Source organism: Lycorma delicatula, chromosome 3 (assembly GCF_047948215.1).
Source record: "Lycorma delicatula isolate Av1 chromosome 3, ASM4794821v1, whole genome shotgun sequence".
NCBI lineage: Eukaryota > Metazoa > Arthropoda > Insecta > Hemiptera > Fulgoridae > Lycorma > Lycorma delicatula.
The window spans coordinates 162,182,918-162,202,810 of record NC_134457.1 but is presented as its reverse complement, the minus strand read 5'-3'; the positions used below and the strand labels follow the sequence as shown (position 1 = coordinate 162,202,810).

Genomic DNA, 19,893 nt, shown 5'->3' with positions numbered 1-19,893 from the left:
TTAATTTTTAAACATATTCATGTCTTACCCAAATGTATTTAGTAAGCCTGGGAATGACTTTCTTGAATTTGGTATCATAGATCTATGCTAGTTGTCTTTACTACATCACAGCAACTTGAATCTTGTCATCATCATCATAATGAAATGTATTTTTCAGGAAGATACACTTTTCAACTTATACCCAGGTGGTAGTGGTTTGCACTAAGCAGCTACCACTCTTGAGTTTTTTAAAGATGTGTCTAAACTTCAAACAGATACAGCCTTTGATATCAAGTTACAACATCTGTATATTCAGAGTTCCTTGCAGATAGGTAATTTATGTAATAGGTAGGCTTCTTGTGTCAATATTCCTCAGTTTATATTTTCACAACTAATGTGATTTTTTTCAAAATTTCACATTAAGCATTTACCTTTATGGTCACAAAAGCTAATGGGAAATAGTACTTTCTAGTTACAGAGAATGGGTGCCACAACATACAGAGAATGGCTGCCATTTTTTTTATGTTGATGTTCTGAATTTTTTTTTATGGTTAGTCCATGTGATCATTACAGTGGTTATTAATTCTGGCACTGTATGCATGTTTCATCTGTGGTCAATGCAGTGTAGAGTTATCATGTTGCATGAGAAATGATTGGGTTCCAGCTATCAATTTAGAGTTATCATGATGCATGAGAAATGATTGGGTTCCAGCTATCAATTTTTTTGTGTAAATGTTTGTCAAGGTAGCAAATTTTTTATAGCTATCACAAGTTAATTTCTCAATATCCCCTTCCCTCCATATTTTTCATAAAGGTAATGTTTTAGAAATGAATCATGAAATTCACTAATTATTAATTCTAATTTAAACCTATTTTATCTTCAAATTTCTGGATATTTTATGTTGATAACAGGTGGCTATTCACTCATTATTATGAAAATCATCACTTCTTTTCCCACTTTATTCATAACTTTTTTAGCAGAAAAAGTTATGTTAAATGTTAATAAATTTTAGCAGCCTTTTATGCAAAAAAATTAAATAACTGAGTGATTATTTTACATTCAGCAGAAAGTGTAAATGATACATCCTTTTCAAACCAAAATGCAAGCGCAATCTTTCTTTTTCTATTTAGCTTCCACATCCACCATAAGGTATTATGAATGAGGATGAAGTGTAGTCTTACACAAAACTATTTAATTACAACTTAGTTGCAATTAAATATTGGCAAATTTTACATATTATCTAGATTACATCAGAAATGGCAGCACTGGTAAACTGTCCTTTGCGCTCCAGAAGCAAATATTACAGTTCAATTTTACTTATTATCAAAAAGGATTATGATTATAATGATAATATTGTGTAGCATTAATATCTTAATGGAGTAGCCTCCATTTTAATTTTACTTTTTAAACTAGCCAAGTTTTAATAAATGCCTAACAGTGCTTTGATTAAAATCGAATGAGTTATTTTGATGAATAATTTATTTGAAATTCTTTAGTTTAAGCAGAAAAGAAAATTTATCATAAACCACTGAATGAATTATTACTGTAATAACATATACATAGCATACTTATCTCATTTTTTAAAATTTATTTTCTTAATTTAATGAACAAGACAAGATTTTAACGTAAAAATGTATTTATACTAAAGCATAGTGTTATTGCCTATAAATAAATAGTAATTGATATAAATGGTGATTAAAAAAAATCTTACTATCTTATTTTCTAATTTACTATAAACAATAAATGTTACATTCAAATGAAAACCTTTCTGCGGTCTATTTCAAACTACTAATTATGCATTCTCAATATTCGTTCTGAAAAAGATAAAAGTTAATACAATGTTTTTAATACTGATTTTCGCAATTGTCCTAATAAATTTGTATTATAGATTAACCACATTAGTCATTAAAATTACTTCTTGAGGAATTAGACAACTACTAAGGATATTCAAATTTACATTTATAACATTTTTATTTTCAAAATTTTTCAACTTTGTAGTAATTAAATACCAGTTGTTAAAGGTGTAAATATTAGCAGTCACAATGTCTTTTGTCAATGGGACTGAATTCTTTTACAATTTAATTACCTGTAAATAAATCCTGACTACTTTAAATTCTATTTGTATCTAATCATTGTTTACTATTATTAATATTACTGACATTTATTATTACACTGGTCAACATAAAATTTGGAACTGAAAAGGGAGTAGGTGTTCTATATAGTATTTTATATGCTGAATCTGACTATGTATTCCAAAAAAACCAATCACATAATATTCTTAAGTTACATCCCCTTAAATTTATTTGTTCCATCATTCATGGAACAAACAATACAAATAAGTTACTATATCTATATGTTTGCTTATTCACATCACATTTGTATTTCATTTGTATTGTGGTGCATGCTGTAGACCAATATTTGATACATAACAGTTGAATGATGTCATTTAATATCAAGCTAGACAGGTATAGACATGTCAGTGAGTCAAATAAGAGTAATTCAACGTGATGAAAAATTTTTCAGTATTAGTTCAGTTCTTGGTATGTATTGTTGTATTCTTTAGTTGTGGAAGTAGATCTATGATACACACATTATAAAGACTGTTTCATAAGTGAAACCATAAATTTAGTGAAAGATTTTTATTACAGATTCAACTTTTGGTATTATTTTATTGAACATTAAGATTTGTTTAAGTTGGGTGTGCGCATGTGTGTATGTGTTTCAGGTTGTGTTTTATTACACTCCATGGTGAAGCAATTTTATGAAGTATGTAAGTATTTATAAATTAATTACTTTTATAATTAATTATTTCAATAATATTTCAGTTTATTTTCATTCATTAAAACATTTTGAATATTACAATGAATAAAAATTGGGCTTGTAAAAATTCTCCAAATATTTTTTGTTACATTTGCAGAGAATTCATCAAGAACAGTCAACGAAAACCAGTATCAAACCTGGTGAAACTGCTTACAAACATTATTTTGACTGTCCCTTGGGAGTACAAAATCCTGGGCTCCACATGAGGCATGCATCAAGTGCTATGCAAAAAAACATGCTGTGCTAATAAAAAAAGAACATTTGCCTTTTGGTGTACCTATGATTTGGTGAGAGCCTACCATTATGACGACTGCTATTTTTGCTTAAAAAATGTTATCGGTTTCAATTCAAACAATAAAAGCAGAATTGCATACCCAAATGTTTGTTCAGTTATGAGACAAGTACTTCATGGTGTTGATTTACCAATTCTGATTGTTCCAACTTCTTGTAAAGAAATTCCTGTCCCCAGAAGGCTCAACTGATAAATCCTCAACTTCAATAGATATTAAATATATTCCAGAAGAATCAAATACTGAACCTCACCTTACCACTCAAGCAGAACTGAATGGTCTAATTTGTGACTTGTATTTGTCGAAACAACATGCAGAACTCCTAGGTTCACATCTTGAAAGTATGTCAAAAATTTTAAAAGCTATTATGTATGATGAACACTCATGGCGAATCATTGCTGAGCTGAATGTCATAGACTTGTTCTCAGTCTCTTTCTGTTGGCCTCTGGAACCACCGTAAGGTATTACTTCAGAGGATGAATGAGGATGATATGTATCAATATAAATGATGTGCAATCTACGAGAGAGTCAGGCTATGGATAAACACTATGCAGTTAAAGACTGGCTAAAAAGAAATCAGTTTACCCCAAGAAAGAAAATGTTCCCCTTGTCAAAGCAGATAATATTATTTTATCATCTCTACACATAAAAATAGGCCTGATGAATGAACTCTTAGTGAACTACAAAAATTTAGGCTGCAGAATGTCATTAAAAATTCATTGTTTACATTTTGATTTGGACTTGTTCTCTTGGGTGACATCAGAAACCAACAAGGAGAAAGGTTCCACCAAAATATATTGCAGATAGAACAATGATATCAAGGCAGATGGGATGAATCTATGAGTAACTACTGCTAGATGATAAAAAGAGGAAGACTTCACTGAACGCAAAAGAAAAATAAGAAAAAAAATTAAGATAAACATAAATGTCTGTAAAATAAAGGTAGAAATTTTAATTGTAATAATTATTATTATTTTTGTATTCTATTATTTAAAATGTTTTTCAATATTTTAAAGGGTCATAACTAAAAATCTGGGGGTGAAGAAGAAAAACTGAGTTCATTTTAAGATTCAGCATAAAAAATACATTCTAATTCACAAACGTTTATCTCAGTTCCCAATTATTATTTTTTTTTAACCTGTGTTATTGATGTTAATTATTATTATAACTATTGTCATTTCTATTATTACTGATCTGTCTTATTTTATTTATGTTCTTAAGATAATAAATTGTAATTACATAAACATTTTTAGTTGTTAGTCCCTCAATATCCTAATTGAGCCGTCTACACATCACAAATATATAAATACTTAATTTTATAATTACGTAAACTGGAAGGAAATAAATTTACTAAATATAAAAGATTTATGAGATTAAAAAAAACTGCTAGGCATTCATATTAATCATCACAAAGTAGATGAAAATGAATTCAAGACATAAAATCACCTTATTAACTTGATATCACAATGAACTAACTGAATCACAAATAATTGTATCCTTACTTACATAAATACATATTTATATAATTTGTCACTTAAAGTGTAAATACCAATAAGTTGTACCTGGAATTCAATGCTTTAGAGATAATGTTGAGCTCCGAGTAAAAAGTAATAATTTTCTAGTTTTCAGGGCCAATAAGCATTGATGGTTAGCATAATCATTGATGGTTATGTTACGGCCCAAAAACTAAGAATTTCTGTATTATTAATATGTTAGAGTATTCAGTTAATGAAAGTAAATAACATCAGAGTGTAAATTAGATTTAGGCTCATGCACTCAAAGAACAATAAAAACAACATAACATTTATTAGTTCCTCTCAGCAATTAAAAACTTTTGTCATAATAAATGCCTAAATATTTTAACAATGCCTAAAACAGATTAATAAGAGTTCTTAATTCTATCAACTCTCAAACAATCTTTCAACTTTTTCCATCTCTAAATTTACTGAAAGTGTTGTAGCTTCAATAATGAGTGAAAGGTAAAAGAATTTAAATACCAATAACACTTTTTTTAGACAAAAAACTGAAACACTTTTATTTTAAGAGAAAATTACAACAAGTATGAAAAATAGTTTTAAACTTATTAGAAATAAATATAGTAAAAAGAAAGGTTAAAAATTATACAATCGTATAAAAATTAAATTTTCAGAAAAGGAATACATAAAATACACCATTCATGTTTAACTACAAAAGGAACTATGTGCTATACTAAGGTTTTCGGTCATAATAAAAAATATAATACTTTACTGTTTTATATAATATGTTTAATAATATTATATATATTACAATTAAATAACCACATCTTTTGGTGCCAACAACCTTTCTAGCTTCCACTTCTCGATCCAGTAACCCACCTTTTGCTGTGGATAACTTGTGGGTTATCTGTTTCCTAAGATTCTACTACAAAAAAGTAATTGCTAGGGAAATATTTATCGAGTCAGCAAGACTGCTTTGAAACTTTGTAAATTGTTAGAGAATCAGTTGTAAATCAGCATGTAATTAATAATTTATTGTAGTTCAATTTTTGAACAGATTAAGAGTCAAGTGACAAAACTACTTGTGCAATAATTAGCAATTTTATCAGTAAATGAACCAGAAATTTACTGAATCATCATACAATTATTTCTTTAGCAAATAGAAAGATATGCTAACACGATTTCAAATTAGCTGGACAACTTAGAATAATTTGAATTATAAAGCACATATAGAGTTCCAATTTAAACAAAACTCAATTAAATTTTTTAAATTATGTTACCTGTGTGTTTTCTTTTAATTTCATTTTTTACAACAAAACGATTGTCTATTAACATAATATCTTGTGCCACCACTTACAAAAATTAGGCAAAAATGTAAGTATAAAGCTCTAAATCACAAAAGAATTTTTTTTATATAGATCATAATGAACTGAATTAGTTTAATTTTATTACTTTTTTGTAGCAAATTGGGGGTCTGTAATAAGATGTATATAACGCTTTTTTTTAAATTGTAATCCCTTCATTTATATTCATAACTAGAGTTAGAACCAAATATATCAACGTGACATTACCTAGTAGCACCTTAATAAATTCACAAAAATGAAACAAAAAAACCACTAATAGCACAATTTATTAATTGGTAAAAAGCAGTTTATTTGGTATTTTTGACTGTTGTAAAATGCTTAATTTATTTAAAAAATTAGCCATAAACTTATTTTAATTTTTTAAATCAAAATTTTATTAACAGCTATTTCTCCAGCACTTTAATTTATTAATTTTCAAAAAGATTTTAGCAACTTAATATATATTGCAGATAACATACTGAAAACTGGCAGTTACATTGGGCAATCATTAAGTAGTCCGATGTTAAAAAAGTTCCAGAGTATTTAAATTTACATTATTGTTCTATATACTCCTAGAAAAATTTATGTTCTATTCCATACACTAGTATAAAATATATTATAATAGTTACTTACGTAGATGTTGAAACTGTTCGTAATTCAGGAGTGTTAACTTCAGATGACTTATTGTATGAATTATTACAAATACAGGGTGATTGCCTAGGTGATGGAAGAGGGGTAGATTGTTCTTGCTGATCAGTATCAGAATCATCTTTATGCTCCAAAATTTTATTTCCATTTTTCAAATTATTTTGTTCATTCCAACTGGGTAGAGCTAAAGAATTACTGACAAGGTTGGCTATTTTACACTTTTCATTCAGACGTGTAGTAAGATTTTTTATCTAAAAAGAAAAAATATATATAAATTTAGTTACAACCTAGTAATAGTAATTTCTTTACAATAATTTACAATTAATAAGTATTTAATAAGAAAACAATAACATTTTCTAATTGTTGACCGCTGTGATGGAGTTGTAATGTCTGTTTCATCTGCAAAGTTCTAAGTTCAAACCTCAGTCAGATTTGACAGTTTTCATATACTACAGTATTAAAGGATTACGTTTCCATGCACAAATATGAAAATTTTTATGGGGAATTAGTTAATACAAAAAAGTGTTAAAAAGTAATTTATAGGAAAGAAAAGCAATAGTTATTTGTAATAAATCTATCAATCTAACAAAGCAATTACTAAAAATATTACATCAATAATGGAAACAATTTTTAAGTTTCAAGTGCAATAACCAAAATATTCCAGATAAATAAAAGATCTGAACTACATACCAACATAAAAGATAAATATAAATCAAAGCTAGTCTAAATTTTAAGTTGAATCTGTCAAAATTAGCTACAGTGTGATTCAGAACTGGAACAAATCAAGCCTTTATTTCAACTTACTAAGTCAATTCAAGTTGAAATTACATTTCACCAATGAACTTCTTTGACTTTTAAACTTATTTTGATGCAAACTAAATGACTTGATGAAGTATTGTAAAAGATTTGATATAAAAAATTGATTTCAAATTTTGAATGCTGTGGTCATGACAATACAATGCATTTACTACCAAATTAATAGATAAGCATGATACAGCCATCCCTGTCCCTATGAACTGGAAGCCTGGCAGAGGGAAACAGGGCATGTTCCCGGGTGGTAGATAGGCGAAAGGCCATTAGTTTGATGGTTAGCTGCGAATAAGCAGTCACAGACAAGCAGCAGCGATCTTTAGGCATGATGAAGTAATTGGTAGTACTTGTTCTCGACCATAGAACAAGTGTCACTGAATGGCCCATTTCCTGAAGGTATGTCAATATAGTTATCAGGATTATCGGTATTACTCATGGAAATATCTGATTATTCGTATTACTCACAGAAATATCTTCAATACTGTCACAAACTGGCAGACCATTAACCTCAAATTCACTGTCACTTTCTGATCCTGAAAGCGAATCAAGAGTATTTCATTAACTGTTGGATCGCAGTCACTACCATCACTAAACAGACGAAACATCACTAGTAAACTCATTCATATTATTTTCCAATATGAAATCATGAATTCGATTACAATGACAACATCTCGAATCTTTCGCACCTTAACTTGTTTATGTTCAATTCACACATATGTGTGTAATATGTGTTGAATAAATAATATGCGGGTTCGTTTACTAATAACAGATTCAGATTAAACAACTGATGCTAAACTAAATAGAATATGATGTTGAGCGAGAACTGTCGAAATGTCGAGCGATGCTCAGTTCAAGATTTACTGACGTCTAAACATCATGTCAAGCATTGCGTGACGTTGGACTGCTACGTGAATTACATTATGTAGAGTGGTTTACGCCACTGGACCTGAATTTTGGAGTGTTGAGTATATTACGACACAGGACTGCAAAGGGTTAAAAATCATTTTAGAGGGCTTTTTATGCTGTTCTCTATAGTGAGGATTTACCACATTTTGCATTGAAAAAAATTCTAATTCTAATATATACAGTGTCAAAATGGAGATACTTTCATGATATGTTCTACAGGGGAAAATAACAGAAAAAAAATCATATAAATATAGGTCTGGAAAGATAGCTCTTTGTTTTTGAGTTACAGCTAGCAAAAGATTCCACCCAGATTTCACCTCTTCTAATAAAAAGAAGCTATACTGTAATTTCTCGGACCTAAATTAAGTTGTAAAGTTGGTGATTTCTTATGTAATTTGGTTCTTTTCTTTCATGTTTATAAAGTTCAATATAGCCAAAGCCTCAGTAGTAGATGAATTTTAAGTCAAACATGTCTGTCATGTAGTGTATTGTGGCAAATATTTTAAAGAAAATTTCTTCCCGTATTAGTTGCAAGAGTTTAAAAATTAAATACTTGTAGAATTTCCTCTGCATCTAAATTTCTGTCACTTGCTTAAAGGCAACTATCACAAAGTAAACTATTCTATTTATTAATAAGGCAATTTTTTCAAGAGATGATGTTAATAATTTGTGAAATACGAGGGTAAATCAAATTTAAATGGTAATTTTGGTATTCTACACAGCAAGCAGGTCTGAGCTGGATGGCAGAGTGGAGAGTTAATGGTGTGTTAGAGGGGAAACCAGCTTGGTTAGCTCCTTCACTCTGTTCTATCATCAGTATAGCCTTGAATGAGCAAGAGGTTCTGTCATCAGTCATCTAACAGATGACAGAACCTGTCATCTATATAATCACACAGTTTTTAACTAATGAAGCCATTAAACCGGTGGAAATTTTAACTCGTTTAAAGGAACATTTTGAGGATGCTACACTGTCCCAGAACTGAGTGTATACATGGGTCAGACAATTTAAGGGCTGGCAAGAAAGTGTAGAAAACAAATATCATGATCGACGCCCGAGATCAAGTCTCACATCTGATAACAACTGGGCTGTTTGAGAGCTTATTGAAGGTGTACGCTGGTTCACTGTTGAAGAGATCGCATCAGAAGTAGGTATCAGCTATGAGAATGCTCAATCCATAATCACTGATCACCTTGACTTTAGAAAAATGAATGCTTGATGGGTCCCAAGGTTGTTGACTAAAAATCAAAAACAGGTCAAGTTGGAGATCTGTGAGAGACTTTTGAATCGATTTTAGCAAGAAGGGGATGATTTTCTGAGGCGCATTGTCATATGTGATGACGTAAGGGTCCATCATTATACTCGGGTCAGAAATGGTGACTAAGGAGTGGTGAAGGAAGGATGAGGGCTGCTCAGTGAAGGCCAAAACTCGTCTGTCAGCCAGAAAAGTTATTGCAACAATTTTTTTTGACACAGAGAGTTTTACTCATTGATTTTATCCACAATCAACGAACAGTGAATGCTGCTTACTAGTACCAATTTACAGTCAAAAAAGCTGCCTAACAAAACAAATGATGAGGTATGTCCAACAGAGATGTCCATGACAACAACAGGCAGCACACCACGATTTTGGCGAGGAATAGATTATAAAAAATGCTGCGAAACCCTTGACCACCCTCCCTACAGTACAGATTTGTGCCCTGAGACTATTGTTTGTTTGTGCCGAAAGAATTGCTTGGAAGGGAATGATTCGAAAACAATGAAGACATCGAGGAGCGCAAGCGCAATTGGATGACAACTCGTCCTCAAACTTTTTATGAACAAGGAATATTCAACCTTCCAAATTGTTGGCAGAAATGTATAGATCGTGCAGAAGACTGTAGAGAAATTAATGAAGTATGAATTGTGTATATTAAATTTATTAAAAAAAAATACCATTTTTATTTGATTCACCCTTGTAATTATCTAGTTTCAAAAATCTACATGATACAGTAGAAAGTATTTTCTAGCACAGGTTTTCTGTTAATGTTTGGTGTAGTGCTATTGATGAGCATATTTTTGCACCACTTATTTTGAAGATTGCTTATGGAAAATGTATACTTAAATTTATTAGAAAATAGTTTCCTGCATATTTTAGAAGATGTTCTACTACTGACATGATAAGAATGTTCTTTGCAATCCAAAAGGACTCCTCCTCATTTTTGTCAAGATGTTAGGAATTATTTGCATAATCTACAATGACGTAAGATTTATGAAAAACTGGATCAGGGAAGGCAAAGCAATTAATTGGTATCTTAATTTATATGACCTAACACAAATGAGCTATTATCTCATCCTGACCCCAGTAGCGGTCAGAACCTTGTGATGATCTGGTCACCACAATGGACTATTTATTGTCTTTTGGCAGGGGGGGGGGTCATATGAGATTGTTTTATTAGATCAATAAAAAGATGAACTAGAAAACAAGAATTAATGACAATTTTTAATTCAGCTGAAATTATACGAAATCAATTAGTACTTAAATTTATACATTAAAAAAAAATGTATTCAACACCAGTTTTTAATGGTTTACAATAATTTTCTTCAAAATTAATAAAAATACAGTCCTGGGGCTTGTTTTATTCAATTTTTCAGGCCAAAAATCTTATGAAACTACAAATTTACCCCTTCTAAGAATTAAAAATAAAATTTCCATGAATTTATAAATAATTACAAAGATAAGTATAATCACCTCATTTCTGTAACAATTATTAATTTCATACTGTAATAGAAGAAGAGCACGATATTGTTCTAATTCCTTACAAGTCTGAGTATATTTGGCTTTCAGTTCATCAATTTCATTCCTATTAAAAGAAAAAAATTTATGTAAAATTATAGTACATTATTAATCTTAAATATACAATGCATATTCATATAAACAGTAGTACATCTTACAACATAAATAAAAGCATGTCTGTAAAAAAACCAGTTTGGATCCATGCTAAATTTATAACACCAACCACTTATTTGATCCAATTACTGATAGTCATCATAAAAATAAAATAAGATAAATATTTTTTTAAAAGTCTGTATATAAAATTAGATTTTTATTAAATATATCTAAAAAAAAAAATTAAATTAGTTAATGAAGAAAACCTAAACTTACTTCTGTTTATCTTAATCTGATCCCAAGTTTTCGTCTTGTTAAAATGATTTAGTGCATTGATTTTTACTAAACTACTTGTTTTATAGCTTATTGTTTTCTCCACTCGAATCCAAGCTTTTAGTATCATTTATATGATTTAGTATAGATGAGTTTTTGTTGTCTGTCTTACTATCTTCTCCATTTGAATCTGACACTGTAGGTGATGAACACTGAGTACCTGGTAGAAGCTGATAACATTTTTTAAGAGACTGTAATCTAAGAGAAACAATATTTTTCATTTTCACTTTATCTTCTCGCACAAATGATACATTCTGCAGAACATTATTTTTTTCTTTTTCACTTTGAGAAAATAAATTTACATTCGTTAAAATTATTTCGGAATCGCTTAGTTTGCTACGTTTTAAAGAACACACTTGATGAGGACATTTACATAAAATTATTGAATTTCCACACAGATTAGTATTATAATAATCACTATGAAAAGAACCATATGTGGTGTTTTTATTTGAACTATCACTATTTGAGATTAAACTAGCCCTAGAAAATATCATTGTTAGAGAATCATCTTTTAATCTAGTGTTATTTCTTCTTAATAGATTTTCCAAACTAAGATTAATACTCTGTGAAATAGAACTGTTTTCTTGAAGTGGTGAAGAACCTTCATTTAGAACTGATGAACATAGTGGTGGGCAGACCAGATTTGACTGAGCCTCAGATCTCTGCAAAAGTAAATTTCTTGATGTCTTAGAACTGTCAGCGCCAACTGAAGCAACCTCTTCTTCAATACAGGATATATTATCTGAATTAATTACTTTCTCTGATTTATTTAATGAATTAAATAAAACATCGGTTTTTTTTAAAAACAGAGAAGTATTTGTGTGAAAAGAATTACAATAAACTCGTTCACCACAGACTGAACAGCAATGCAATTTGTTTGATGACTGTGAAATATCAAATGAGGATGTTACTGAAGGATGATATTTTGCCAGACAGCAGTTCCATATCTTAGAACCAGGTATCAACTGTGTACTTTGTGAAGGAAATTTTTGTTTGAACCAGTTTAAAAAATTTAACCAAAAGCTAAAATCACTTGGTCTTGAAATCTGGCACAATCTGTTCTTTGAAATTAGTTTTGTAGAAAAACCTAACTCTAATTGTGAGCAATCCATTGGAGAACGTTTCAAAAAAGAATTTTTTCCCTCCATTTTTTCTTCTGAAGAATGCTTTTCATTTATATTTGAATTAAATATGTTTGATAATACTTTTCTTGAATGATAATTGTAATAGATATTGTAGCATTTATTTATAGATTTGCGTGACTTTAAACACTGAGACTGAGAATTAGAACTTGATAACTGAGAATTATGGTTTCTGTTCACATAAGTATTGCTTTCTCCACAAAGTTTTGAAGTCAACTGTAAACACATAGATTGAGAAGTAGAACTTGATAACTGAGAATTACGATTTCTGATCACATAAGTAGAGCTTTGTTCAGAAAGTTTTGAAGGTGACTGTAAATATGAAGATTGAGAAGCACTCCTTGATAACTGAGAATTATGGTTTCTGTTCATAAAAGTAGTGCTTTGTCCACAAAGTTTTGAAGTCAACTGTAAACACGTAGATTGAGAAGTAGAACTTGATAACTGAGAATTACGATTTCTGATCACATAAATAGAGCTTGGTTCAGAAAGTTTTGAAGGTGACTGTAAATATGAAGATTGAGAAGCACTCCTTGATAACTGAGAATTATGGTTTCTGTTCATAAAAGTAGTGCTTTGTCCACAAAGTTTTGAAGTCAACTGTAAACACGTAGATTGAGAAGTAGAACTTGATAACTGAGAATTATGGTTTCTGTTCACATAAGTAGTAGAGCTTTGTTCAGAAAGTTTTGAAGGTGACTGTAAACACAAAGATTGAGAAGCACTCTTTGATAACTGAGAGTTATGGCTTCTGTTCATAAAAGTAGGGCTTTGTCTACAAAATGTTGAAGATTGTGCACAATAATTTTGAGGACTAGAACTTGGAGTAGTAATGCACTTTACAATTTTATTTGTCACAGGAATTGGCATGTCTTGACAACATTTTTGTTCATACAGATACTGTTTCTTTTGTAAATTTAGAAAATTTGATTTAGTAGCTTGTGATGTTAATGAACAAGAACTTTTCAATGATATCAGATCAGCACACTGTGAACTTATACTACATATTGGAGAGAAAGCTTCTAATTGTATATTTTTAATTGCCGAGTGAATTTTATGTGAGCTACGTAAACAATGATTCTGAGGATTAGAACTTGTAGGAGTAGTAATGCACTTTACTAATTTATCTGTCACAGGACTTGGCAAATCTTGACAACATTTTCGTTCATACAGATGCTGTTTCTTATCTAAATTTGGAAAATTTGATGTAACTTGTGATGTTGATGAACAAGAACTTTTCGATGATATCAGTGAATTTATACTACATACTGGAGAGAAAGCTTCTAATTGTTTATTTTTAATTGAAGAGTGAATTTTATGTGAGCTACGTTCAGAAAAATGAGAAAACCTTTGAGGAACTGAAGAAGTTTTACTTTGCTTATCTTCCACATGTGAACTGCGCAATAATGTTGATTTTAATTTCCAATCCAAGAGTTTTTTATATGAAAAATTATGAGGATATTTTGCAGATAAAGGTCCTACCCATTTCTGATTTTCATAAAACATATAAGGAGGTACTCTTTGAAGGTTCCTATGGACCTTATCAACCATCCCATCTAACGATCTCTGGCTTTCAGAATCTGGAAAAAGAATAGATTTTACTGTAGCTTCTGAAGTTAATTTACATTTACCATCCAATGATGTGTTATTTTCCTGAAATGAAGAAACTTTTCTTCCTACAGATCCATGTGGGATTTGAGATATACAACTTCTAACTGATTTTTCAGAGTCAAGCTGACTATTATTCAAAGAAATTTTGTTAACATTTGTTATTTTTTGCAAAGGTACAATAGGTGTAGGATCAATAAGTCTTAAATTAGCACCTTCTGTTGACAGTATATTTTCTGATGTCAATATTTTTGCTGAATCATCACAATAATTTTTCATAGCTATCTTCAGTTTTTTTTCATTAACACAGTTTTTATTTTCAAATAGTGATAAATGTGAATTGCTTGGTGATTGTACAGACTGCTTGGTGATGTTTGATTTATCTTCTTCTACCTTGCTTGGAATATGCTTATTAATTACTTGAATACGTGGCAGTGGTTGAGGTATTTCTGCGGACATTGTATTATTAGATGCAGAAATTGTTACTTGATTTTCATCTGCATGATTTTGGTGAGATACAACTTTTGTTGCTGCATTACTCTCAAGCTGTAATTTTGTTGTGGAAACACTAACAATTGTTTTTTTATATTTTTCATGTGATGAATCATCTAGTGTCACTGTTTGAGTCGACACTGATTTATTCAATACAACTATTGCATCTGAAATTCGTGAAGAAATTCTACTGGCATCTTCTGAAAATGACTCACTTCCTTTTATATTATTAGTATCCTCAAAATTACTTTCTGTACTTGCATTATTTTCCATTGATAATGAATTATTTAGATTATTAATGTAAGTTTCTTGAATCATATTCAGTTCTTTTTGTAACACTATATTTTTACTTTCTATTAAAAATAAATGTGAAGAATTAATATCTTCAAGTTGCTGAATTGCTTCTGGATTATCACTTAATCTTTTTTCAGTTGAATTAATTGTATCAATTAGTTGAGAACGAGGTAATGGGCATGGAATTTTCTTTGATTCAGAAACATGAGATACAGAAAAAATTACTGACGGTTCAGACTGATTAGTAAAATCTGCATTCAAACTTTTACAATCTTGCATCTTTTCACATGAAGAATTTAAAGCATTTCTATACACAGAATAATTTAATTTGATTTAGTTATTTTATCATGAATTTAAGTTAACCTATTCATTTTTATGTATTAAAATAACTAGAAAAAACAAACAATTTGTTATAATATTAATGTTTTATAACTGTCAAACTGTTTTATCATATCATTTATACAGTCAAGTTTATTACAATTTTTCCTATAATCTTTTACCAAAATATATAAATGAATGGTTGTTGTTATTTAAATTCACCATGGATCTGAATGGAATTATCTTATTTACAAATGGAAAATCTGACTGATATAAAATAAAAAAGGAAACATTCAAAGGAAGTTCCTAAAGTAAGATTATTAAAATAAACAAATGAAAAATTTGTTATAATTCAGTGCTCATAGGAAGCTTATTTGTTATGTATTTTTCCACATATCCCTAAGCTAGTTTAAATATTAAATGCAAAACCAATAAGATACAAAACATTAGAGATTGATTTACCATGATTATGTGAATCTGGTACATGAATTTTGTGTAAATTATTGCCGTTTATCTATTTTCATTACCAATAAAATAAAAATCATTGTTAAAATAAAAATCAACTACCTAAAACCTAGTAGCCAAACAAATTAAAATTTGTCAGTTCATAAAATGTATGAAAACTAGCAGAGGTCTTAGTAACTATTCCATCCCCTAATGCATACATAATACTACTTTTTTTAAGGAGTACGAGCCCTGGATTTATCATAAAAATTTCAGCAACTAGTATTAAATTTCATGTAATTTAAAAACAGTCTTAGATAATTTTAAAGACAGAATATTTGTTGTTTTGAATTTTGACAATTTTATAATAAGGTGGAATTGAATCCACCTTATCTTCTTCTGATAAAAATATACTGATATCAGACATCATAGAAGTTTGCATAACATTGCTATTTTTTAAATGGAACTAAGTTTTTATTTAATAGTCTACTCTATGTGCTTACAATTCGAATGTATGGTTTCAGTGTTAAGAGAAAATTCAGCAGCTTTGGTAAAAGATGCTTCATCTCACCAAATAAGTGAAATGGCTTTAAGTAGAAAATTTTTCACACTAATCTAGAACTATTTTTTTATCTTAAAAATCACATTACATTAAAAGAAGTAAAAAATTAAAAGTATTTCAAACAGTTTACTATATTTTTAAAAAGCAATTGAAAAAAACAATGAAAACAGAAAATCATGCAAGATTAGATCTTAACAGGGAAAAAGAAATATAATTTTACTTTGTAAATAATAAAAGTTTACTACAATTAATAATTTTATTACATTGAGAACCCTTTATAAACAGAATGTTTCCTGCATAATGTAAATATTTAGAGGTTTGTAATGAATCCTTAAAGAGGAAAATGGATAGGAAATGTAGATGTAGTAGAAATTAGCGAGGTTTGGTGGAAAGAGGAAAATGACTTTTGGTCAGGTGATTTTAGAATTAATTCAGCTTCAAATCTTTATTTGAAGCTGAATTAATTCCGACGTAGTCAGGAGTAGTTTTCGTAATGAACAAATCTTTATAAGATATCCCTATCTTTATAAGATGGTGGGAAGAGAGTAGAGTATTTCAAAATGCATAGTGACAGAATCATTGTAATAAGGATAAAATCAATACCTAAGTTGACAACGACTGTTAACATCTATATGCCTACAAGTGCCCATGATGATGATGAGATAGTGTGTATATGAAGAAATTGATGAAGCTGTTAAACACAAAAAAGAGGATGAAAATTTAATAATAGTTGGAGATTGGAATGCAACCATCAGAAAAGGCATGGAAGGAAATATTGTGGGTGAATAATATTGTGTGGCTGGGCAAAAGGAATGAAACAGGAACAGACTTATTTAGTTTTCCACGAAATTAAATTTAGTAATTGCTAACACCCAGTTTAAAAATCATAATAGAAGAATATACACATGGAAAAAACCAAGTGATACTGCAAGGAATTAGATAGATTATATCATGGTTAAACAAAGATTTAAAAATCAACTTGTTGACTACAAAGCTTTTCCTGGAGCAGACACTGACAGTGACCAAAATCTAGTGATAATGAAATGTAGATTGCGGTTTAAAAACCTGAAGAAAAAATGTCAGATGAATTGGTGGAATTTAGAGAAGCCTGAGGAAGAGGAGGTAAACAAGATTTTTGAGGAGGACATTGCAAGAGGTCTTAGTAAAATAGATAAGGTAGAAAATATAGAAGAATGGGAGAATGTTAAAAACAAAATTCTTAAATCAGCAGAAGCGAACTTAGGCGAAACAAAGAGAACTGGTAGAAAAACTTGGATATCAAAGGATATATTGCAGCTGATGGATGAATGTAGAACGTATAAGAATGCTAGGGATGAAGAAGGTAATAGGAACTATCAACAATTAAAAGTGCAAATTAGCAAAAGAGGAGTGGATTAAAGAAAAGTGTTCAGAAGTGGAAAGAGAAATGATCATTGGTAAAACAGATGAAGCATACAGGAAAGTTAAGTTGAATTTTGTGGCACATAAATTAAAATCTAATAATGTGTTAAAGAAAGATGGTAGATCAATGTATAATATGAAAGAAAGGTAGGTGGACTATATTGAAGACTTATATGGAGGAAATGAATTAGAAACTGGTGTTACAGAGGAAGAAGAGAAAGTCGAAGAGGAAGGAAAGGGAGATACAATACTGAGATCTGAATTTAACAGAGCATTAAAAGAATTGAATGACAGAAAGGCTTCTGAGGTAGACTTCCATCAGACTTCAAAAAGAGTGTTATTATCATGATACCAAAGAAAGCAGGAGCACATAAATGTGAATATTACAGAAAATAACCTTAACTACTCATGCATCAAAAATCTTAACTAGAATTCTGTATAGAAGAATTGAGAGGAGGGTGGAAGAAGTGTTAGGAGAAGACAAATTTGGTTTCAGGAAAAGTGTAGGGACATAGGAAGCAAATTTAGCACTCAGATTAACAGTAGAAGGAAGATTAAAGAAAAACAAACCAACATACTTGGCATTTATATACATAGAAAAGGTATTTGATAACGTATACTGGAATAAAATGTTCAGTATTTTAAAAAACTTAGGTTCAAGTATACAAGTAGAAGAACAATTGCTAACATTCACAGGAACCAAACTGCAACAGTAGTAATCGAAGAACATAAGAAAGAAGCCGTAATAAAAAAGGGAGTTCAACAAGGATGTTCCATTCGTCGTTATAATTTAATCTTTACATTAAGAACAATTCAGATCCAGAGTAACAGTGCAAGGTGGAAAGATAAAGAAGTTAAGATTTGCTGATGATATAGTAATTCCTGCTGAGAGTAAAAATGATTTAGAAGAAACAATGAATGGCATGGATGAAGTCCTATGCAAGAACTACTGCATGAAACTAGACAAGAACAAAATGAAAGTAATGAAATATAGTAGAAATAATGTAGATGGACCACTGAATATAAAAGATTACAGAGGTAGAAGGGCGAAACTTAGACTATCGAAGTACCTGAGAAGAAAAGATTTAGAAGCTTTTGAAATGTGGTGCTGTAGGAGAATGTTAAAAATCAGATGGGTGGATAAAGTAATAAATAAAGAGGTGTTGCAGCAAACTGATGAAGAAAGAAGCATTTGGAAAAATATACTTAAAAGAAGATACAGATTTATAGGCCACAAATTAAGGCATCCTGGAATAGTTGCTTTAATATTGGAGGGACATGTAGATGAGAAAAATTGTGCAGGCAAGCAACGTTTGGATTATGTAAAACAAATTGCCAGGGATGTAGGCTGTAAGAGGTATACCGAAATGAAACAACTGACACTAGATAAGGAATCTTGGACAGCTGCATTAAACCAGTCAAATGACTGAAGAAAAAAAAGAATGAATCATTTTCATAATGATACCATACATAAAAATCTTCATAATTTTTAGTAAACAAAATAAAATTTAATTTTCTATAAAAACCAAAACTAAAATTTTATAAATATAAAATATGAAAAAAAAAACCAAAAAACCAATTAGTTGATAAATACTCTGACCTTCTACAGAATAAAATGTTAAATCTCTTTTATCACTAACATAGAATGTACGAGAAAGTATAATATTATCACAATGTGTTTATACAAATGAAAAACAGTTAGGAAAAAGTAAATGGTTTTACTAATATAATCTTGTGGTCTAAGTTTCATCTATTTTCAACCAATTTAGAGCAATAATCTATAATTAAGGTTTTATTTATTAATTAAAAACTAACAAAACTAACTGAAAAACACATATTTTAAAAACATAATATCATAGTAGAAATAAGGAAATAAGAAACTTATATGAAATCTTTTAAAGATCTACTATTAAAAACGTTTAATTTAATATTAATTTATGAATTGATAATCAAGCAATGGCAGATCAATGTTAAAATAAATTTAGACATTTGAAGATATAATACTAGAAACTGAACAAATAATTTAAGTTGTACAACATTAGTTAGAATGAAGTGGTTTTAGTACTTGTAGTCAGTCACAAAAACTGGTCAACTCCTGTAAGGTTTATCCTCAGTATTTGCTTTACCAACTTCTGATGTATGAAATTTTATTACCAACAA

At 29.7% G+C, this 19,893-nt stretch overlaps 1 protein-coding gene across 1 annotated transcript in view; it reads right to left on the bottom strand.

Moving 5' to 3' along the window:
- LOC142321012 (uncharacterized) overlaps positions 1–19,893 on the bottom strand; it is a 42,873-nt gene that overhangs the window by 18,275 nt on the left and 4,705 nt on the right. Inside the window, exons 3-4 of the mRNA XM_075359005.1 lie at positions 11,002–11,113; positions 6,542–6,807 (exon numbers count right to left, since the gene is read on the bottom strand). Coding sequence (XP_075215120.1) covers positions 6,542–6,807; positions 11,002–11,113 — 378 coding nt within the window. The remainder of the gene's footprint in view (positions 1–6,541; positions 6,808–11,001; positions 11,114–19,893) is intronic.